Source organism: Ceratina calcarata, unplaced genomic scaffold (genome assembly GCF_001652005.2).
Source record: "Ceratina calcarata isolate Rehan_Ccalc_2016 unplaced genomic scaffold, ASM165200v1 scaffold272.2, whole genome shotgun sequence".
NCBI lineage: Eukaryota > Metazoa > Arthropoda > Insecta > Hymenoptera > Apidae > Ceratina > Ceratina calcarata.
The window spans coordinates 35,043-53,945 of record NW_017149416.1 but is presented as its reverse complement, the minus strand read 5'-3'; the positions used below and the strand labels follow the sequence as shown (position 1 = coordinate 53,945).

The 18,903-nt window shown below is 39.8% G+C and overlaps 3 protein-coding genes and 1 long non-coding RNA gene across 9 annotated transcripts; 2 read left to right on the top strand and 2 right to left on the bottom strand.

Moving 5' to 3' along the window:
* The first annotated feature begins 231 nt into the window (after positions 1 to 231).
* LOC108623544 (uncharacterized) lies at positions 232 to 3,001 on the top strand. Of its 3 annotated transcripts, XM_018022111.2 has the most exons (5): positions 236 to 1,117; positions 1,199 to 1,719; positions 1,813 to 2,369; positions 2,477 to 2,603; positions 2,758 to 3,001. In XM_018022111.2, the coding sequence occupies exons 1-2, from the start codon at positions 463 to 465 to the stop codon at positions 1,603 to 1,605; spliced, it is 1,062 nt and encodes a 353-aa protein (XP_017877600.1). In that variant the 5' UTR covers positions 236 to 462; the 3' UTR covers positions 1,606 to 1,719; positions 1,813 to 2,369; positions 2,477 to 2,603; positions 2,758 to 3,001. The 3 variants fall into 3 exon arrangements, with proteins under 3 accessions (XP_026668177.1, XP_026668179.1, XP_017877600.1); XM_026812376.1 differs by having other exon boundaries at positions 232 to 1,719; XM_026812378.1 differs by having other exon boundaries at positions 232 to 1,719; positions 2,477 to 2,621.
* Positions 3,002 to 3,072: 71 nt separating this feature from the next.
* Positions 3,073 to 5,625, bottom strand: LOC108623543 (uncharacterized protein C19orf47 homolog). Its single transcript, XM_018022109.2, has 3 exons — positions 4,984 to 5,625; positions 3,843 to 4,913; positions 3,073 to 3,767 (listed from the first exon to the last, which is right to left on the bottom strand). The coding sequence occupies exons 1-3, from the start codon at positions 5,000 to 5,002 to the stop codon at positions 3,625 to 3,627; spliced, it is 1,233 nt and encodes a 410-aa protein (XP_017877598.1). The 5' UTR covers positions 5,003 to 5,625; the 3' UTR covers positions 3,073 to 3,624.
* A 137-nt stretch (positions 5,626 to 5,762) lies between these two features.
* Positions 5,763 to 18,837, top strand: Actn (alpha actinin). Of its 4 annotated transcripts, none has more exons than XM_026812374.1 (10): positions 5,763 to 5,970; positions 7,258 to 7,382; positions 12,787 to 13,021; positions 13,100 to 13,435; positions 13,695 to 13,780; positions 14,479 to 14,824; positions 14,912 to 15,188; positions 15,262 to 15,433; positions 15,508 to 16,470; positions 16,550 to 16,708. In XM_026812374.1, exons 2-10 carry the CDS (start codon positions 7,281 to 7,283, stop codon positions 16,706 to 16,708), a joined length of 2,676 nt encoding a protein of 891 aa, XP_026668175.1. In that variant the 5' UTR covers positions 5,763 to 5,970; positions 7,258 to 7,280. The 4 variants fall into 4 exon arrangements, with proteins under 4 accessions (XP_026668175.1, XP_017877597.1, XP_017877596.1 ...); XM_018022108.2 differs by lacking the exons at positions 5,763 to 5,970; positions 13,695 to 13,780 and adding exons at positions 6,774 to 6,879; positions 14,184 to 14,269; XM_018022107.2 differs by lacking the exon at positions 5,763 to 5,970 and adding an exon at positions 6,774 to 6,879.
* Positions 6,886 to 11,101, bottom strand: LOC113464155 (uncharacterized). The gene is made up of 3 exons (XR_003388987.1): positions 7,876 to 11,101; positions 7,531 to 7,702; positions 6,886 to 7,225 (listed from the first exon to the last, which is right to left on the bottom strand). It is a non-coding gene; the product is annotated as an uncharacterized LOC113464155 (long non-coding RNA).
* Positions 18,838 to 18,903: the final 66 nt, after the last annotated feature.

The following is an 18,903-nucleotide window of genomic DNA, read 5'->3' as shown; positions in this document are numbered from 1 at the left end:
GCGTCCAGCTGCTCGGCTCAGGTCAGTACCAGGGCTCGGATATTTTATCCCGCACGGTTCGCTTCCCCTCTTTTTCGCCCGTATTTCGATCCCCACTACTATTCCCCTCATGCGTGCTCATGCGCGTTCGCGAAGCTCTCCGCAGCGCTACCGTGAAAATCACTGCATACCCCCACCAACTATTGGTCCCCACCATGGTCGCGTCGTCCCCACTTTCCGGCCGCGGGATAAAATATCCGAGCCCTGGTCAGTACATAAGTACATACGTGCCATTAGGGCCAATCAGATCATAATTGGGTGGAGAAAGTACGTACATACATATTTTCTAATGCGCAGATAGCGAGGTCTTAATTTTTACAATTGAAGTGTGATACTACGATTCTGTTTGATCGATCGAAAACATTTCGACGGAAAATTTTGCTGTTTCATCAGAGCCATTATCGGGGATAAATTATTCCAACGATGTCGGGTAACCAACGAGAAAGTAGTGTTAACTGGGATAGTTCCACGGAAGAAGAGGATGCCGTTACGTACGATACGAAATATAACATGCGGTTAAGGGAATCGCTGCGGAATCCGAAACAACCTGCGACGATTGAAAATGAGATCTCCGCGGAACCACGAAAACGAGGTCGGGGCCCTTCGAAGAGGCCCTGCTTGAACAGAAATGCTTTAATGGCTCGAGAAAATCGACTTAAGAAAAAAGCGTACCTGGAAAAAATAGAAAACAAACTGTCCTTCTATCAACAGGAGAACAAGAACTTGGTGAATCTTATAAGGAAACAGGGTATTCACATAAAACAATTAAGTGGCGAGGTTGCTTATTTGAGGAGCGTATTGTACAACAATACCAGCATTACCGCATTACTGAAGACTATCAACGAAGGCCTCCAGAAGATCAACACGCAGAAGAACTCGATACGCCCAAATCATACATCAGAAAGCCCTAATAAAACGATTCCACAACAGAACTCTTGTAATCCAAAGGAAGAACTGTTGAACAGTCCGAACAAGGATATTTTTATCGCAAATGACAACAGCAATTCGTTTATGGAACACAACATAAACGAAAGTCAGAGCAGTGAATCTTACGATGATTCCAGGAAGCAGTTTACTTGTAAGAATTTAGACATTAGCAAAATTTCTTCTTGCTTCTTGGATTACGATCATACTTACACCGTTTCAAAAAATCCTGCAGTTGATATCAAGAATAATCTACCAAACAAGGATAAAACGAACACCATTACATCCACGACGAGTTCAGTATCGGAGGATAGTTACATGGATAACGCGAAGGAATTGGATCCTTTATTGCCAATTGCCGAGGCAGACTTGCCCAATGAGGAAAGAAAGGAATCCGATATAGCGATGGACTTTGACCAGCTGTCTACGTTCAATATGGACATATTCGACGATCTTCCGAAATGCGAAGATATAATGACATCAGTGGATGGGTTGAACGATCCGACGAATCTTTTCACGGAGGATGACATATCTCAAACTTTGGATAATACAGGAATTTGTCTTCACGTTAACTCAGACAAAGTATCTTTAGAATTTTGTTCCATATGCCATTTAAATAGTAAGAACTCGGGATTAAACTGAAGGGGGATGATTGATTGTACCTCTGGTGTACTCACTCTATGATGAGTGACAGAAGAGGCCAACCGAAAATTTAGATACTATTTCTCGATCAGTGGTCTAAAATCAAGTAACAAAGTAATATATCATCATAGCATTTGTCTTGAAACGTATTGAATTTAATCGAGAAGATTGTTATATGTGCAAGTCGATACAAGCCGATGTTTGCAGGTGTATCAAGAAGATCGATGTCGCTACTAGTTCTACCAGATGCTCATAGACATTATCCACATGGAACGAAAGTTGCGTTATTAGTATTCCTATATTCTATGTTTATGTATATATATATAACTGAATGACAAATCGCGCATGTACGACAATTACACAAAACAGACATACGCTCATACACACTCGTGCGTCGACTTTGTTTATGTACATATGTGCATATGATACTATGTATAAACGTATCTGTACATATGTCTATATAGCATTATTTTGTATATCTAATCAATTTTTTTTTACATAATCTTGAATTTCTAAGACTTGCTGTAGAATACTATTCTTATAGACTGTATCGTTACTACATTTTGTCAGCGATATCTAACATAACTACCGTTTTTTGTAACAATTGTCTCGTTTGATCCAAGTGACGGAAACATTGTAATCTCTTTTTGTTTGTTGGTTGCGTGTAAAATCGTGTCGCTTCTGTTCCTCTGAAACTGTACTTTGCTTTTTACAGGATAGACCCATCTGGCATTGACGTTTGCTAACGAAGAACGTGCGATAAGGTGGGCCTCCGATCTTAATTAACCGAACTTAAATTAAATGTTATCTAATATCTGAGTTAGGAGTGTTATCATGCTTGTAACAAATGTGATTTATTTGTTTCATGTAGTTGTGGTCTGGCATGCCTGACACGCTCTATTTAGCACTCCGTGTAAGATAGTATTTTGGGAACGATTGCGATTAGTCCTTGTTGGGTGTGCGGAATTACGATCACCCCCCTTCTTTTGTATACATGAGTAAATATTTTTCAACAGGTTGAGTACGATTAACACAGATACTTTCTTTATACGATTTATAAATATGGCATAAATGCATTGCATTGTGAGGAATTCGTCACAAATGGTATAACAATAAATGCAGGTGTTGAATTTTGAATGTTCTCATTTTCAGATACATCCCGAGGATCTTCTTCAGATATGGAACATTCCACCCACTGATCGAGATTTTAATGGTAACTTAGGTTGAGTATAAGGAGGACAAGTACATAGAGAACGTGTATTTTTTTTTAAGTTCCGTTGCAATGCCAGAATATTTTTATTTATTTTAGTCGTAATTGTAACGAAAATGATCAAGTATGATAGTTAAGTAGCTTCCAGTATTTATAGAGAAATATATGTGTCCAGTTTCCGAGGAAGAGAAGTGTATCGATTTTTCTCATTATTACAAAATGTGTATATTTTGATCTTGAAACCTACGCAATTTTTATTTTTTTTTCTTTGTTTTTGTAACAATATGCAACTATGAATTTGGTATTTGTGTAAGCGAAATGTAACGTCGACTCAGTTAATCTCAATATTTTGTAACTTACATTTAAATCAATGTGATTTTATATAGAAAATGTTTGTTAATAGTATAAAATGTATGAAAGAACATATTTTCTCATATTCGTTAATTAAATGTTAGTTCTTTTTTATTTGTACAATCAGATTGTTGAATAAATGTGTACCAAAGATTTTGTTACAAAATGCGACCTATAGAACTTTTGTACAATTTTTCAAATAACAAATATAATGCACATTTCAAATATAAAGCATTACGGTATTGCAAGGTTGTAAAAGACCAAAATAAATATTACGATTTACATATAACGAAACGTAAACAATAAAACTTACACATTTGATTTCTTCCTTGATAAATATAACAACCCTTATATTTTTACATTCATGTGGTAGGAAATTACTTAACTTTATAAAAGAAAATATTGATCGCGAACTGAAATGACAATAAAAATACTATAATACAGAGTTAAGTGATTACTTAAATTCCAAGACGACTAAACACATCTGGTCTCTTCGAGTATGCCACTTTAGCAACTTTATTAAAAGTTACTTGCTTAACACCATTTTGTTTGACAACTCCTAGACGGGCTTTCGCCGGTATCGAAGTTAATCTTTCTGAAGCTGAAAAATATAATAAAATCTTTGATGAATCATGTAAGATGCGCAGGAGAATCTTGTCAATAGTGGATCACGTACCTAATTTTCCAGATGTGACATTAGATTTAATTATCCTGCTACTTCTTGATGGATGATTGTTAAACGAAATTCTTTTCGTAGCTTTAACTAATTGCGGAGCATTAGTCGACATTACTTTTCTACTTACTTCTTGATCAGCTCTCATTGTACCCACATTTTTGGCTACCACTTTATTCGACGTAAGCATGGAAGTTCGTGTACTAGGTGTTTTAGTTTTCAGGATCCCGGTACTATTTACTCCGTTTTTTAATATTCCTGTTTGAGTATTATCCATCTTGGCATCTTTATCCCCTAATCGATTAAAAACAGATCTCTTAAGAACATCTTTTCCCAGCCCAGTAACGTTAAATGTCGGCGATGCTTCAATTGGATTTGTTGTACTTGTAACAGAACTGTCGCCAAGTCTATCAAACACAGTTCGTTTTTGCTCTACGATCTTTTTAAGAATTTGTTGGCTTCTAGAAGTTGAACCTTTTGGAAGTATCACAGTATATCCTACTTTATCATCCTTTTTGTCTATTGCCTTCATCTTTTTCGGTGATTTTTGCCATTCATCTTCATTGTTATTATCGAATGTATCATCTTCATCTTCTTGTAACTTTCTTTTATGGATAGTTTGTTTCTTTTGATTGGCAAGGTCTATAAATATATTACTAGATGATGACGATGACGATGATGATACTGTTTTCTTAGCAACAACAGGCTTCTTGACTGAACTGGTTGGGATCTTGATGACTTTCTTCGTAGTTACTGCATCAGATTTAAGTTTAGGAACAACTGTTTTAGTCGGGCCCTTAACTGTTACTTTTTTCACTATGGTTTTAGGTGGCCCATCGTTATCTTCTGAATCGACTAAAAATCTTTCACAGGTCGTATCTTCCACTACTTTTTTTGCATATCTCAAAATAGCAATCATATCTCCCATTAAAGTGATTCCCATATCCTTGAGACTAGGTTTGTCTAAGTCGGGTAACATATCTGGTTTAATGCGATTATTGGAGAATACAACTGCATGTTTCGTAGCCACATCCAGTGGAAATCCTGCTCCCTTAAAGAATTTCACCCAGTATGCTAAGAGTAAAAGATGAAAGTGTTAATAGATGAAGACCAATTAGGTTAAGCAATACAAAATTGAAAATACCTGACAATGGTGCTGCCATTTCTCTCTCTCTCACCAGTTATATTATTATTTTACACGATGTAGGCAAATAATCATTTGCAATACACGCGAATCGTTCACAGTCAACAATTCATAAATCTTTATAACAAGTTCGTGTGTTTTTACAAACTGACGCGAGCTTCGTACATACAAAGAGCACTAAACTTTTCCCGAGAATAATTATCAATGAATATCGTTAAAAAATGAAGATAAACGTCACATCCTATTGCTCGTAGTTTCTAATTGCTACAGATCTATTTGTATTCATTTCGAGTTATTACAACTCCGCCAAATTCCGCTATGAACTGTATGAACCCTACCAAGATGAATACGATGAAATACGATGAATACTGATGATGAATACTGTGGCGTGAGTGTGAAGTGAAGTGAAACGTGAGTCCGAACATCAGCCAGTATGTACACAAACGCATGTAGATAAGCAAACGAACCCATTAAATGCGATGCCTGCGAAGGAAATGTCGCCTGGCGCTGAGTATTGAATTATCAATTCAAAACGAATCGATCATTTGAAACGCAATACATATTTGCAAATAATAAAATACTGTGTGCATCGTGTACTATTCATGAGACGCGTGGGATAGATAATCAAATTTGTAAATTCGATAGAAATGCAAGTAAATTATGTACTAATAAGGTATATTAATTTATTATTAGCACGCGTCTGCTATACACGTATCTTAATTCATTTCTGATGATGAAAAAATGCAAGATTGTAGCAGATGGAATTGTTGCTGTTCTAGGTGTAAAATACTTATGCCTGCGTGTCCGTGAAGACTCGGAGGAATGGAGTTACCCTCGTTGTTTTGGGAATTTCACGCGGATTACCGTACTATTTTTATCGTGTGTGGGTGAATCAGGTGTCTTAGTCGGCTTTGATACTATTTTCGATATCCTCGTATTCCGTAAGCTGTTTCCTGGGCGAAATCCGCGGTTCAGAGAAGAACGGAGGTTAGTTTCGGCAGATGTGTACAGGGTATGTAATTTCCTTCAAAACCGAGTGACTAATTCGGTTTCGAAAGGAATTGACGAGTGTGACGAAACTCTGATCCGTTACAAAAACCGTACTAAAACATCCTCTTCATCTCGTGTTATAATTGATTTTTTTATTTCATTTTGTCGTGAAAGTTATAAACATAAAATACTACCTAACTCGTTCTGATAGAATTCGCGTAACAAAATACGTTGTTGAATCGAAATCATACTCAGATTTGAAACCCTCGAAGATGTTTATTTGATTGGAACAGCGTAAGTTCACATATGTTGGATGATTCATTTGCGCATAGTGAAATGTTTTTGTACGGTATGCATGTTACACTAATCGGTTTATTCGTAGCTTTATTGAATAGATGTACAATTTATATTCATTAAGTAGAGAATAATATATCCTAGCAGCAACATAATGAACAAGTTGAAATTCGGAGCATGTCTTTTTTCTTGACGTTTAGGAACTTTAGAAACCTAATCCTATTGTTAATTTATTGAAATGTTAACGATAACGCTTGCGTAGGCTTGCGAAACAGAGAACACGTTCGACGAGAAATTCAATGCAGAGATAATTAGACGACGCGAGGGTTAACATGATCGTTTCGATTCGCGGGGGTTAGATACGGAAGCTGTTGTATGGGAACGGGATCTTTAGAAGGGTGACGGTGCGTCGGGTAAAGCAAGCGGTGCGGGACACGAATCGGAGAACGGGAAAGAGAAAGAAACACAACAACGGGGAGGAACGGAGAGAGAAAGAGAGCGTGGGAGGGGAGGCTCGTGCGCCGGCGAGCAAATCGTGTGTCAGACTCGTGGCAGAGGGGTCAGCGCGAGAGAAAGAACGACACGAACCGAACGTTTTCTGGAGCTTAGCGGGTACGTTTTCACGTTACAAAACGTACACCTTTTTCACTTCGCTTTCAATTATTCTCACTTGGTTTTTTCTTTTCACCTGTTCTACCGATCTCATTTCTCTCTCTCTCTCTCTCTCACTCTCCTTCTTTTCCCCTCTCTTTCTCTCATCCGTGCGCGCGTGCGGTTTCGTTTCTGCTTTTTAACCATTGGCGAGCCTTATCTTTTTTTGAGCGATACATTGAATCTATGGTTTTCTCATCACCGCGAAACAAGTGTACAGGAATGCTCGGAACGATTGTGATCGAGGAGCACTGTGACAGGAACACGTAGTCGAAGTGTTTGCCCGTTGATTTTTTGTACGAGGTATCTGTGTGACAAAGAAATCATTTGCGTTTAAAGGAACGTGATATATCCGCGGAAGGATGAACGACACGGAAGCTTACGGGGACGGGTACATGGAGCCGGCAGAAGAATGGGAAAGGGAAGGTCTTTTGGACCCGGCCTGGGAAAAACAGCAGAAAAAGGTAAAACGAATTTTTTCTTTACACTACATGCGTACGCGTAGATTATGTTTTCGTACTGTTTTTCCTTTTCCTCGATTCGGTTATCGCACCGCGTTACGGTACACACTCGGTCGAACGGTCGTATTTTACCTAGTTCATGACAATTTACCTTGATGACCATAATTCCTGATATCGAGGAAATTGTCAGGTGACATTATTTGTACTTGTAAACGTGTTCATTTCGAACGCTCGCAGCTAATCGGCCGTTGATTTTTAAACGGTTGCACATAACCTCGCGTAGGTAGACGATGCGACTTTCGACGATCTACCTGCGACCGCAACTAAACGAAGATTTATAAGACATTTTACTCCTTTCGCGCCGTAATTACACTTTGATTGCGAATCATTAAAGCTATATGCATATGTTCTTACAAAGTGGAGCAACTCCACTTTGCCAACGAGCTATCCTATTATTTAGCAATTCATACGCTTATCTTCTCTGTCAAATATTTACCTGTAAACGGAGCGTGTGATTTTTAATTCACTGATCTTGCGCTGCGATTATTTTAACCTACTTCAGATCATCGGGTGCAGGTGCATATTTAAAATTATTAGACGTAATCATTTGAGCATAAAATTACGCTGTCGAATCATCGGTGAACCTGAATTTTGATAATTCATCCGAGAAGAGATAATTACATCCGAGAAAAGAGTCCGCGGAACATGATACAAGGGAAGCAGGTTAATACGGTGTCTATTGACAAAATGGAACAGCTTCAAGTACGCGTTGAAAACGTTTTCTTAATTTTTGGCAGAGGCTCAAGGCTCCGACTCGATTACATGTTAGTCTCGACGACCCTTTCGATTGTATTTTCGGACTTTATGACAAAAATAATCGAGCACTGAGTCATTTTCAAGCCGATACTCCAGAGCGTTTTCGATGAATCAATCCTCTCTGATTTAACAAAAATTCAACTGAATTTATTCGCTTCGGCCCCGGGACGTCTTCGTTAGCCGCGACCGATGTAAATCACGAAAGAATTGTAGTTGACAACCGTCTCAGTGTAACCACGAATCTCACGCACTGAAATCATCTTTGTGAAACTGTATTTCAATTCTACATGATTTCTATATCAATTTCTACCTTGATATCGGTTTGTAGTTTATCAGTGATAAATGAATCGGGGATTTCGACATCACTGAGATATCTAAGAGTGACAATATCTTTCAAAGTGATAAGTATATAATAGTATGTCGATATGAAATTGGGAAACTATTGTTGGAGAATAACGATCGTGGCGCGAGCCATACATTTGATTCACGTCTGGTAACAGTTTCATCGATACTCTCATCGACGCAACGTAGCATCCTTTAATCTTTCCGCGTTCCTTTCACGATTACGTTGCACATACAGAAAATGTAATATAGGAAACGAAACTGTCGATGGTAGAATGACATACATCCGTGTTATTTTCTTGAGATACGAACTGCGCATAAAATAAACTAGGGAGCTGATCATTTCTCCCCTCTGAAATAGGTCATGTTGCATTCTTCTAATCGTTCGAAATGAAACGAGACTTTAATTTAAATTGTTGCCAATTTTCCTGCGGCCATCCGGCGTCGCAAACGTTACGCGTTCCAACCAGAGATACTTAACCGTCAGTGGACACGGTCCACGATTGAAAAGCTTGCCAATTTCGTGGGTGTAAATTACATCACAGATTACCTCCCGTTGACGTCCACGTTTTCGCGGTAATCGTGTCGTTAGCGCGAAACGGTGAAAGTACGTAGATGCGTGTCGGAATGTAAAAACGTAGCGTACCGGTGGATCGGCGAAGGTTACAGAATCGCTTATCTAATGTTAACTGGTATCGCAACGCGATACGTGGGGAATAGTCGTCAGGGTCCTTCAGGAATCGTGTTCGCGTACAGTAGTAAATACCGGCCAAGAAATAGACAACTCGCGTTTAAGTGTCCACGTTTATTTCGACGCTTATGATTTGTTGGAAGTCTTTACGAAGGTTTTTCATACTCTATACGACCGAGCTACAAAATTTAGATACTTTCCTCGTCGTTTCTGTCCGCGTCACGTATAAATAGACGATATATATAGGAAATGTATGCGGTCGAAGACATCGATCATAGTCGGGGTTCACATCCTCCGATCGGCTAACTACCGCTTCCAAACATAAACTGGCGCTTCATCTTTCGCGATACGATTCTGTCGAGCTGTCGTACGGAACCTGAACCTAGTCTAAATATCTTCGTGCCTTTAATATCACGGGTTGATCCTGGAAATGGATGAAGATCGAACGAACGGCTTAACGATCGATCGATCGATCGATCGATCGATCGATCGACTTCTTTTTTCTTTTTTCTTTCTCTCTCTCTCTCTCTCTCTCTCTCGGGGCGAGGGTAAGATCGTTAACCTTTGAGAAGTTTAGGCTGTGCGCCAGATCTTAGATTGGAATCGGGTGACCCACACAAGCTATGCGCTAGTAAGTCGATTGTTATGCGATGATAAGTTCCGCGCGTCTCATGCCGCCGTCTGTTTATTGCGGGCTTCGCGAGCGGCGATTACGGTTCGTTAAAATGCAGCCGACACCCACGATTCACTATTTTCAGACGGCTCTGGTCGCAAAGGTCGCCGCGATAATTACGCGAAATATCCGCGGACGACGTAACCGGTTGGAATGGTTTCTTGAATGAATTTTCGCAGCATTTCCGACCGCTCCCTTGATACTGTCCGCAAATAGAATCCGCGACCATGATGTTTCCCGTTACGTACGATCCGGCGAGCTTATTTTCGGCGCCCGGTAAGCAGCGAAACTAAAACCATGCCTGAGTGACGGAGTAACACCTCTTTCTTCGAATTCTTTATCCTGGAGCCGGACAAAGTCTTTTCCAGTCGAAAGCGACGTAGAACAGTGCTTCTTGTATCGTTTGATATATTATTTCATACAAAGAGTGCGTGAGAAAAATGCACGCATGATTGAGTACATGAAAATTCTGAGAATTGATATTCTTAGCCACGAATTTCCATCTAATACACCGCGTCTGATGATCGCGGAATAAATCATTGAATCTCCGGGACAGATGCAAAAAGAGTCAACGACGAAAGCATTCAGGATTTCTCGCGGAATAATATTGATTAAATACAAACGTTGCTTGCGTTTAACCGAGAACATAATCGCCACCTGTCTGACCCGCGGTCGCCAGGAACACCTGCTTTTTCTTCGTATTTTTCTTCCCTCTTTATGTTCAATGTTGGAACAGCGGAATGTTGCAAACCGACGAGGCGACGTGCTTGCACGCTGATATTCGTAAATATCTTTTACAACAGCTTCGCTCTATGACCGTCACGTGTACACCAGGTAACGTGCCAATTTCGCTCCTCGTGCCCGCCGTATTTTATACCACATTTTGGCCTTAACTCTTTCCCGTTTCAAGGTAAAGCGAAAAGGGTTCTCGGTTAGTCGAAATTATTTCTAATGAACCGGTGGAGCCCGAGAAGAATATTTCTTGAATTCAATTTAAAATAGACATGTTTACGTGCGTGATATTTAGAATTTGGGTTACCTGAATTATGTGCATCGTATATAGGGCGTTTCATGTTTAACGTATATTTATATTTAGTTGCATTCGCGCCGGTATTTAGCTGTGAAAAGTTGTATCCGTCGACGAGCAGGTTCGCGTTTGGCTATGCGATAATAAGAGTATGAGGTGCGCAGAAAAGTTTAATTATCGATGCGATTGCTCGATCGAACGTTACAATTAGAAATCGGCTGCTTATTATCGTCTCATTAGCGCGTTGCCACGTGACGCATTCCTTTCGTTTATAGAGGGATACCGATGAGTCACGAAAGTAAGTAAAGAAACCCTCGTAACACAATTGTTATTCCACGCAACTATAACTGAACATTTGCATAATTTGACATCTTTTTACTTCGCAAAGCGTAACGTCGTTTACATAGCAGCGCCTTCTCGTTTTTGCATTACTTATGCAAGTTTTAAAAAAGAAATCGGAGAATGCCGGGTGTCTATTAAAAGAGCATCGGCTGCGTCAAAAGAGGTAACGACCATTATAAAATCATTTCTCGGGGAACGTATTTTTGAAACAGAAAATTTGGTTGCCGTGCGGTTTGGAAATGCGATCGCTGTTCTCGTATGAATATATGTAGATCCGATGTTTTATCAGCAAATAAATTCACCTTCATACTTTTTTTTCTCTAGCGGTATTTCTGTGCGAGATCCAAGGACTTGAGGGGCGAGCAAGTATCCTCCAATTCGGATCACTCTTTCTGCTGTACAATTGTTCTTTGTTTAATGAGCACGCGGATAACGTTCGCTTTTTCGATTATAATATCTTTTAGAAACATAATGGGATGTTCAAACAATAGGACAAATGACAAATATAATGAATGGACTTATTAATTTAAGAGTGAAATCGGAATCAAAATGTTTTCGAAATGCTCAGGCGTGCTCAGCGCGGGAGGAGTCAATGTTTTACAAATAGATCTTAGAGCCGCTCGTAGAAGTTAAGGTGGCTCATGTCCAATTTTGGCTGGTCGCGCTTCGCGCTACCCGTATTAAATTTCAGGCAATATTTTTCTCTCTCTCTCTCTCTCTCTCTCTCTCTCTCTTTCTTGCTCTTTTTATTACCCCTCTTGTTTAGAGAAAAAAGTTCGCGAATGCTGATGCTATGATTTTCTGTCACGTCCCCACTCAATTTTACAATAACGCTGCTCTTGCAATTAGTATCCTATTACCAACTTCTTCATTGAGCACGCTATCTCAAGATCCTCGGGATATAATAAGAGTGTATCCCTCTCTGATTTTTATTCTTTTCGAAATTCTCCATTTCTTCAAAATGCAATTAAAAGATTATAAAAAAGGTATTTCAGTAGACGTTCTAAGGAATGACAACCAAGTTTTTTACAATTACTCAAATATATTTAGTGTCACGATTTTAATAGAGGCATAGTCGATACTCGGTTAGAGTGTACAAATTACATCACTTAAACAAGATACTGGTTATTCCTGGAAAGTAATTAGAACGGTGAACAGACTTCTTCGTGCTCGGACTCGTGCATGCCGAATTTTTTAATCGAAAATATCAAAGATTTGAAAATGTTCAGTCCGAGCAATAGGAAGCACGGTTTAAGAACCGGGACAGAAGATATATATAGCAGGAGGGATTGGGGTCGTTACTAAAATATACACTAAGCAGCAGTCAAGCTCAATTCCCCATTTTAAATTCTTGTTAGCCATAAAACATTGCATTATTTATTCATGAGTCAGGAGGAGCTCGAGATATTGTTGGAAAATTGCGAAAGAAAAATGAATAAGCGCCTGCAACCTTGTTCGCACAGTTATCGTTTGTTATGATGTCGGTTCTTACGTATTTCTTCTATATATCTTGCAGACATTCACAGCATGGTGTAATTCGCATCTTCGCAAAGCGGGAACGTCGATCGATCTGATCGAAGAGGATTTTCGGAATGGGCTGAAACTGATGCTCTTGCTCGAGGTAATCTCGGGCGAGACTTTACCGAAACCAGACAGAGGCAAAATGAGATTTCATAAGATCGCAAACGTGAACAAAGCACTTGACTACATCGCCAGCAAAGGCGTGAAATTGGTATCTATCGGAGCAGAGGGTAAATAATTTTAGTTTCCCGTGAAAATCACACGAAACTCGAGCATGAAATCTAAACCGGCCGTTTTATTCTAAACAGAAATCGTGGACGGAAATCTGAAGATGACGCTGGGTATGATTTGGACCATAATTCTGCGATTCGCTATCCAAGATATTTCTGTGGAGGAAATGACCGCTAAAGAGGGTCTCCTGCTGTGGTGTCAACGAAAAACTGCACCGTACAAGAACGTTAACGTTCAGAACTTCCATCTTTCCTTTAAGGACGGCTTGGCGTTTTGCGCTCTCATTCATCGTCATCGTCCCGATCTTATCGATTACAATAAACTTAGCAAGGATAATCCACTAGAGAATTTGAACACTGCCTTCGACGTTGCTGAGAAGTATCTCGACATTCCTCGTATGTTAGATCCTGATGGTGAGTATCGTGGACTGAATCATCGAATCAGCCGATCGTTCGAAACGCGTCGCGTTCTTCAAGGGAAATACATTAAACATTACGTTCTCTGCACTGCCGATTAACGCGAAGCAAGTCTCCTATTTTCTTTCTCTCTTTTTTTAACATCCGGTTTTAGGTATTTTCGGGGGATTCAGGATGGAATATCGATCAAATGAGTTTTTCTCGTGCTGTTTAAGCGTAAAAATTCTTAACGTTATGTTCCCTTAATATCATATAGATTTGATCAACACACCCAAGCCAGATGAGCGTGCGATCATGACGTATGTGTCCTGCTACTACCACGCGTTCCAAGGTGCTCAGCAGGTCAGCGTAAAGAAATGCGTGTTGTTCCCTTAATTTGGTTACGAAAAGACCTGTGCTATCTCCTACTAATAAGTACGATCGTACATGCTTACACTTAACAAGCGTTTGATCATTGTTCGTTTCACTGCGTAACTGCATTTAATCGTTTTATTCTCACGGATGAGATATTCACTGTATATAGAAAATACTTTCCTCGTTCTCTACACGTATTTTATTACCCCTATACATATAGCTTTCTATGACTAGTTTATGTGATATTAATTAGACATACATGTATTTTTAATATCGGCAACTCGTGAATATCGATTTGAGATCTTAATTCCTGATAGACAAAATTTTTTCAGCGGACTCTTCTTAACTCTAACACTGCATGGTTTGAGTTGTTTCGAATGTGTTTTTCTAGATATGCGAAATACGCCAAAGCCTGATGAGAGGGCTGTGATGACCTACGTTTCTTCGTACTACCACTGTTTTAGCGGTGCACAAAAGGTGTGTGATTGCATTTGAAATTAACCATTAACCACTGTTTAAACCGAGTCTGAATTTTCCTCAACAAATGTTTATACATATATTTCCTTCGATCGTCGATAATATGCTTGTATTCGAGGCACGATCGAACGGATGCATAACAATTCGTTACCGATATGAGGGTGCATGCTCTTGTTTCACAATACAAATGTATTTGCTTTTCATTGTAGGCAGAGACTGCCGCGAACAGGATTTGCAAAGTTTTGAAAGTGAACCAGGAAAATGAGAGGCTCATGGAGGAATACGAACGCCTGGCATCCGATTTGCTGGAATGGATAAGACGAACTATGCCCTGGCTGGCTAGTCGTCAGACGGACAATTCGCTTGCCGGGTGTCAGAAGAAGCTGGAAGAGTACAGAACGTACCGTCGTAAACACAAGCCACCGCGGGTCGAGCAGAAAGCCAAACTCGAGACGAATTTCAATACTTTACAGACGAAACTAAGACTGAGCAATCGACCTGCGTACATGCCCACGGAAGGAAAAATGGTTTCCGATATTAATAAAGCTTGGAAAGGTGAAGGACCTTGATGATGCTCGTATTGGTAACCCCAGTGTATCTTTTCTATTCGACCTAATAACTTAAGGACGCTTGAATCGGCAGGTTTGGAGCTGGCGGAAAAATCGTTCGAAGAATGGCTTTTGTCGGAAATGATGCGTCTCGAGCGTCTGGAGCACTTGGCTCAGAAGTTCAAGCACAAAGCTGACGCTCACGAGGAATGGACCGCGGGAAAAGAAGAGATGCTCACGTCACAGCATTTCCGACAGTGCAAGCTTAACGAACTGAAGGCTTTGAAAAAGAAACACGAAGCCTTCGAATCCGATCTTGCGGCTCATCAAGATCGCGTGGAACAGATAGCTGCAATAGCTCAAGAGCTCAAGTAATGTCGCAAAACTTGCGATACATTATATCCACAAATAGATGTTCTAGTAATATCGATAATGTTTTTTCAGTACTTTGGAGTATCATGATAGCGCATCCGTTAACGCCAGATGTCAACGAATCTGTGACCAGTGGGATCGCTTGGGTACTCTTACTCAACGACGACGCCAAGCGCTAGACGAGGCCGAGCGTATTCTTGAAAAAATTGACATCTTACATTTGGAATTCGCTAAGCGAGCTGCTGTAAGTTCAATTTCACCCCATGTCCCATTTCTACTTCTTTCCCAGTTTAATTATCATGATAAAAAAACTTTCAGCCGTTCAACAATTGGTTGGATGGAACCAGAGAGGATTTGGTAGATATGTTCATTGTGCACACGATGGAGGAGATTCAAGGATTGATGGACGCTCACGCTGCGTTCAAAGCCACGCTGGGAGAAGCCGATAAGGAGTACAATGCCATTGTGGGACTGGTGCGCGAGGTCGAGTCAATAGTCAAACAGTTCCAAATCCCTGGAGGACTCGAAAACCCGTACACTACTTTGACCGCTTTGGATCTTACGAAGAAGTGGAGCGATGTCAGGCAACTCGTGCCACAACGCGATGGCACGCTGCAAGCGGAACTTCGTAAACAGCAGAACAACGAATTGCTTCGAAGACAGTTCGCCGAGAAAGCTAACGCTGTCGGGCCGTGGATTGAACGGCAATTGGACGCGATCACAGCGATCGGTCTCGGTCTTCAGGGTACCTTGGAAGATCAGCTGCATCGTCTGAAAGAGTACGAACAAGCGGTTTACCAGTACAAGGCTCATCTCGAAGAATTGGAGAAGATACACCAGGCTGTTCAGGAAGGCATGATCTTCGAGAACCGATATACCCAATACACCATGGAAACGTTGCGAGTTGGTTGGGAACAATTGTTGACTTCGATCAATCGCACTATTAACGAAGTCGAGAATCAAATCCTCACTCGAGACTCCAAGGGTATCACGCAGGAACAGCTTAACGAATTCCGTAGTAGTTTCAATCACTTCGACAAAAATCGTACTGGCAGACTGGCTCCGGACGAGTTCAAATCTTGCCTCGTTTCTCTCGGTTACTCTATTGGAAAAGACAGGCAAGGCGACATCGATTTCCAGCGTATCCTGGCTATCGTCGATCCAAATAATTCTGGTTACGTGTCCTTCGACGCGTTCCTGGACTTCATGACTCGCGAGTCTACGGATACCGACACGGCTGAACAAGTTATAGACAGTTTCCGTATACTTGCTGGAGACAAGGTTTGTACGCTTTCGCTAAATGATTTCAAGATACTGTTCTGAAACTATTTTTAATCGTCTCTGTTTGCTTCGTTTTTAGCCGTACATCATGTCGGACGAATTGAGGAGAGAACTGCCACCTGATCAGGCCGAATATTGTATCCAGCGAATGCCTCCTTACAAAGGCCCGAACGCGATGCCCGGGGCATTAGATTATCGTTCTTTCTCCACCGCTCTATATGGTGAATCAGATTTGTAAGCATACATATCAAAAATCGAGAGAACTTTTCGACGATTTCCGTTTCAAAACGCAGGTCAAATGATATCTGAAACGTTTGTCGCACGTTTTGGTACTCTAACGCACGTTTATACAAATTAAGAATCTCTGTGAGATAAAAAAAATCAATCTCTAGCCTCAAGAAATACAGGATGATTTTCAGGCAAAAAAAAAGAAGGGGCTCTAAATGCGTTTGTACGTGGCACGCGTGTTAGTAATTTTTTATTCGTGATATTTTTTTAACGTAAAGGAAGGTGTCAGCCATATCGATGAACTTTGATACAACGGTATTTTGCCAGAACGACTACCTCGATGACGCAGCAGAAGTCGATGCGTAACGCTCGTTAAAGGGTGGTCCGTACTTAAATAAGTCTGTATAGTGACAATAAATATACATACACATTGTAGCTTTACCTTAACGTTAAAAGAATACCACAGTTGAACACAAGTTCTCCTAGAACATTTGCTTCTTGCCTATATCTACAATGAGTCCTATAATTAGTAAGTTAACGTTTCAATTGTAAATAAACATCCCCGAGAGAAGTCACACGAGTACCGATAATAGGGAAAATAATAAGCATTTCCTTTTCGCAAGCTTCCCCAGAAGAGGATCAATCGAAAGAAACCGTGCCGGAAATATGAATATTATACATAAAAGTCGTAGGGAAACCGTCTTCGAGCAGTTTAATGCGTACATCGATATTGTAGCCTTATACGTACATTGCTGAAGGTAGGAATCACGTTCATTGAAAGCGCGTACGTATATTTTTAAACAAGACATTTGAATGTATCGTTTAGAAGAGTTAGTTTCATTTCATTTGGAAGAGTAACATCTTGATTTATTTATACGAGACGATTTTGTTGGTTGTGCTTGAAAAACATGGTACAAAAGCCGCACAGTTCCTAAATACGTTCCTGCAGGTCAGTAGGTTTTATGTCGTTTACTCTTTTGTTTTGAAATTCGTAAGGCACAAATCGATGTTCGTAGAATATGCGAAAATTCATAAAACGAACGTGTGTAAATTGATAATTATTATTAACGACACGAATTTTTGCGAGTCCTTACATACGTACGAATCGACTTTCTCGCTAAGGATCCAGAAAATGTAAACGCTCGAAATCGAACGCAACGTTCATATTTTTTTATAATCAGCGGCAAACGAACTTTTAATCGACCAGCCGCCTTTATATACTTCGCAGATCATCGTATAATTAAATGGTAAACGCGAAACGATGCGAAAGAAAGCAAATTATTTATTTATTTGAATTAAAGGATTATTTATTATTCTTCAGATAATTAACTATGGTAGTGAACGAACCTACTTTTTCAAAGTATTTATTTTTATAAATATTTGAGAGAAGTGAAAAAACGAAACGGTCACTGTAATATAAGACCTACACAGCAATCGCTATTCTTTGTGTCATGTGTATCATGTGATCACGAATTTACACTCTCAGCTGTCTAAAAATCATTTAATCGAATCATTGTTACATGGAAGACGCTCGTGTGTGAAATGCAATTACTTTTTTCAGAGCAGAAAACAATGTCTGAAACTTAATTCTGCTTGGAACCTAGCGCTTCATCAGTATCTATCTTAACGCGTCTTGCGAGTTCAATTAATTCCTCCTACCTTTATTTCTTGCTAAAGAAAATCAAAAGAAGAACATGTTGGGCTTTTCAAAAAAAAATCTACATACTCAAACGCACACACATGAACACATACGGGTACACACATGTGCATTACTCGCGGACATCAAAATGAAATTCTGAACAATTTAAACGAGTATACGTGTACAGTCGAAAGAGATTCGTTCAAACGTCGAATTCGCAAAGCCTTTCGGCCTTCGTATCATATTATATACACTTATACATTCTCATTAATAATCACATGTACTGTATAATTACCATTCTTATAATTTTGAATCATGTAAAGTAACATTTACAATTTTAATTCGACATTTAAACATCAGCCCGACGATCGTCTCTCGTATTTCATATTACACTCGTTTTATCAGTTCCATCTCCCTTAGTCAGCAGTGAGCGAATTATGTAAAATCAAAAACTATGAGGTAAATGAATAAAAGAAAGGTCTTCGACGAAATAAAGTGAAGACCGGTCAGATTTTGTATTCAAAAGTGAAGAGGAAAAAGAAGCGACAGGATTGGGTTGTTGTTTC

Bases quoted from the DNA above. Each gene is read 5' to 3' on its own strand.
- Actn (XM_026812375.1), top strand. From the start codon at position 7,281: ATGAACGACACGGAAGCTTACGGGGACGGGTACATGGAGCCGGCAGAA. The intron at 7,383-12,786 runs GTAAAACGAATT...TATATCTTGCAG, and splicing joins GGGAAAAACAGCAGAAAAAG to ACATTCACAGCATGGTGTAA. The intron at 15,434-15,507 runs GTAAGTTCAATT...AAAAACTTTCAG, and splicing joins AATTCGCTAAGCGAGCTGCT to CCGTTCAACAATTGGTTGGA.
- LOC108623544 (XM_026812376.1), top strand. From the start codon at position 463: ATGTCGGGTAACCAACGAGAAAGTAGTGTTAACTGGGATAGTTCCACG.
- LOC108623543 (XM_018022109.2), bottom strand. The intron at 3,768-3,842 runs GTACGTGATCCA...TATATTTTTCAG, and splicing joins TGTCACATCTGGAAAATTAG to CTTCAGAAAGATTAACTTCG.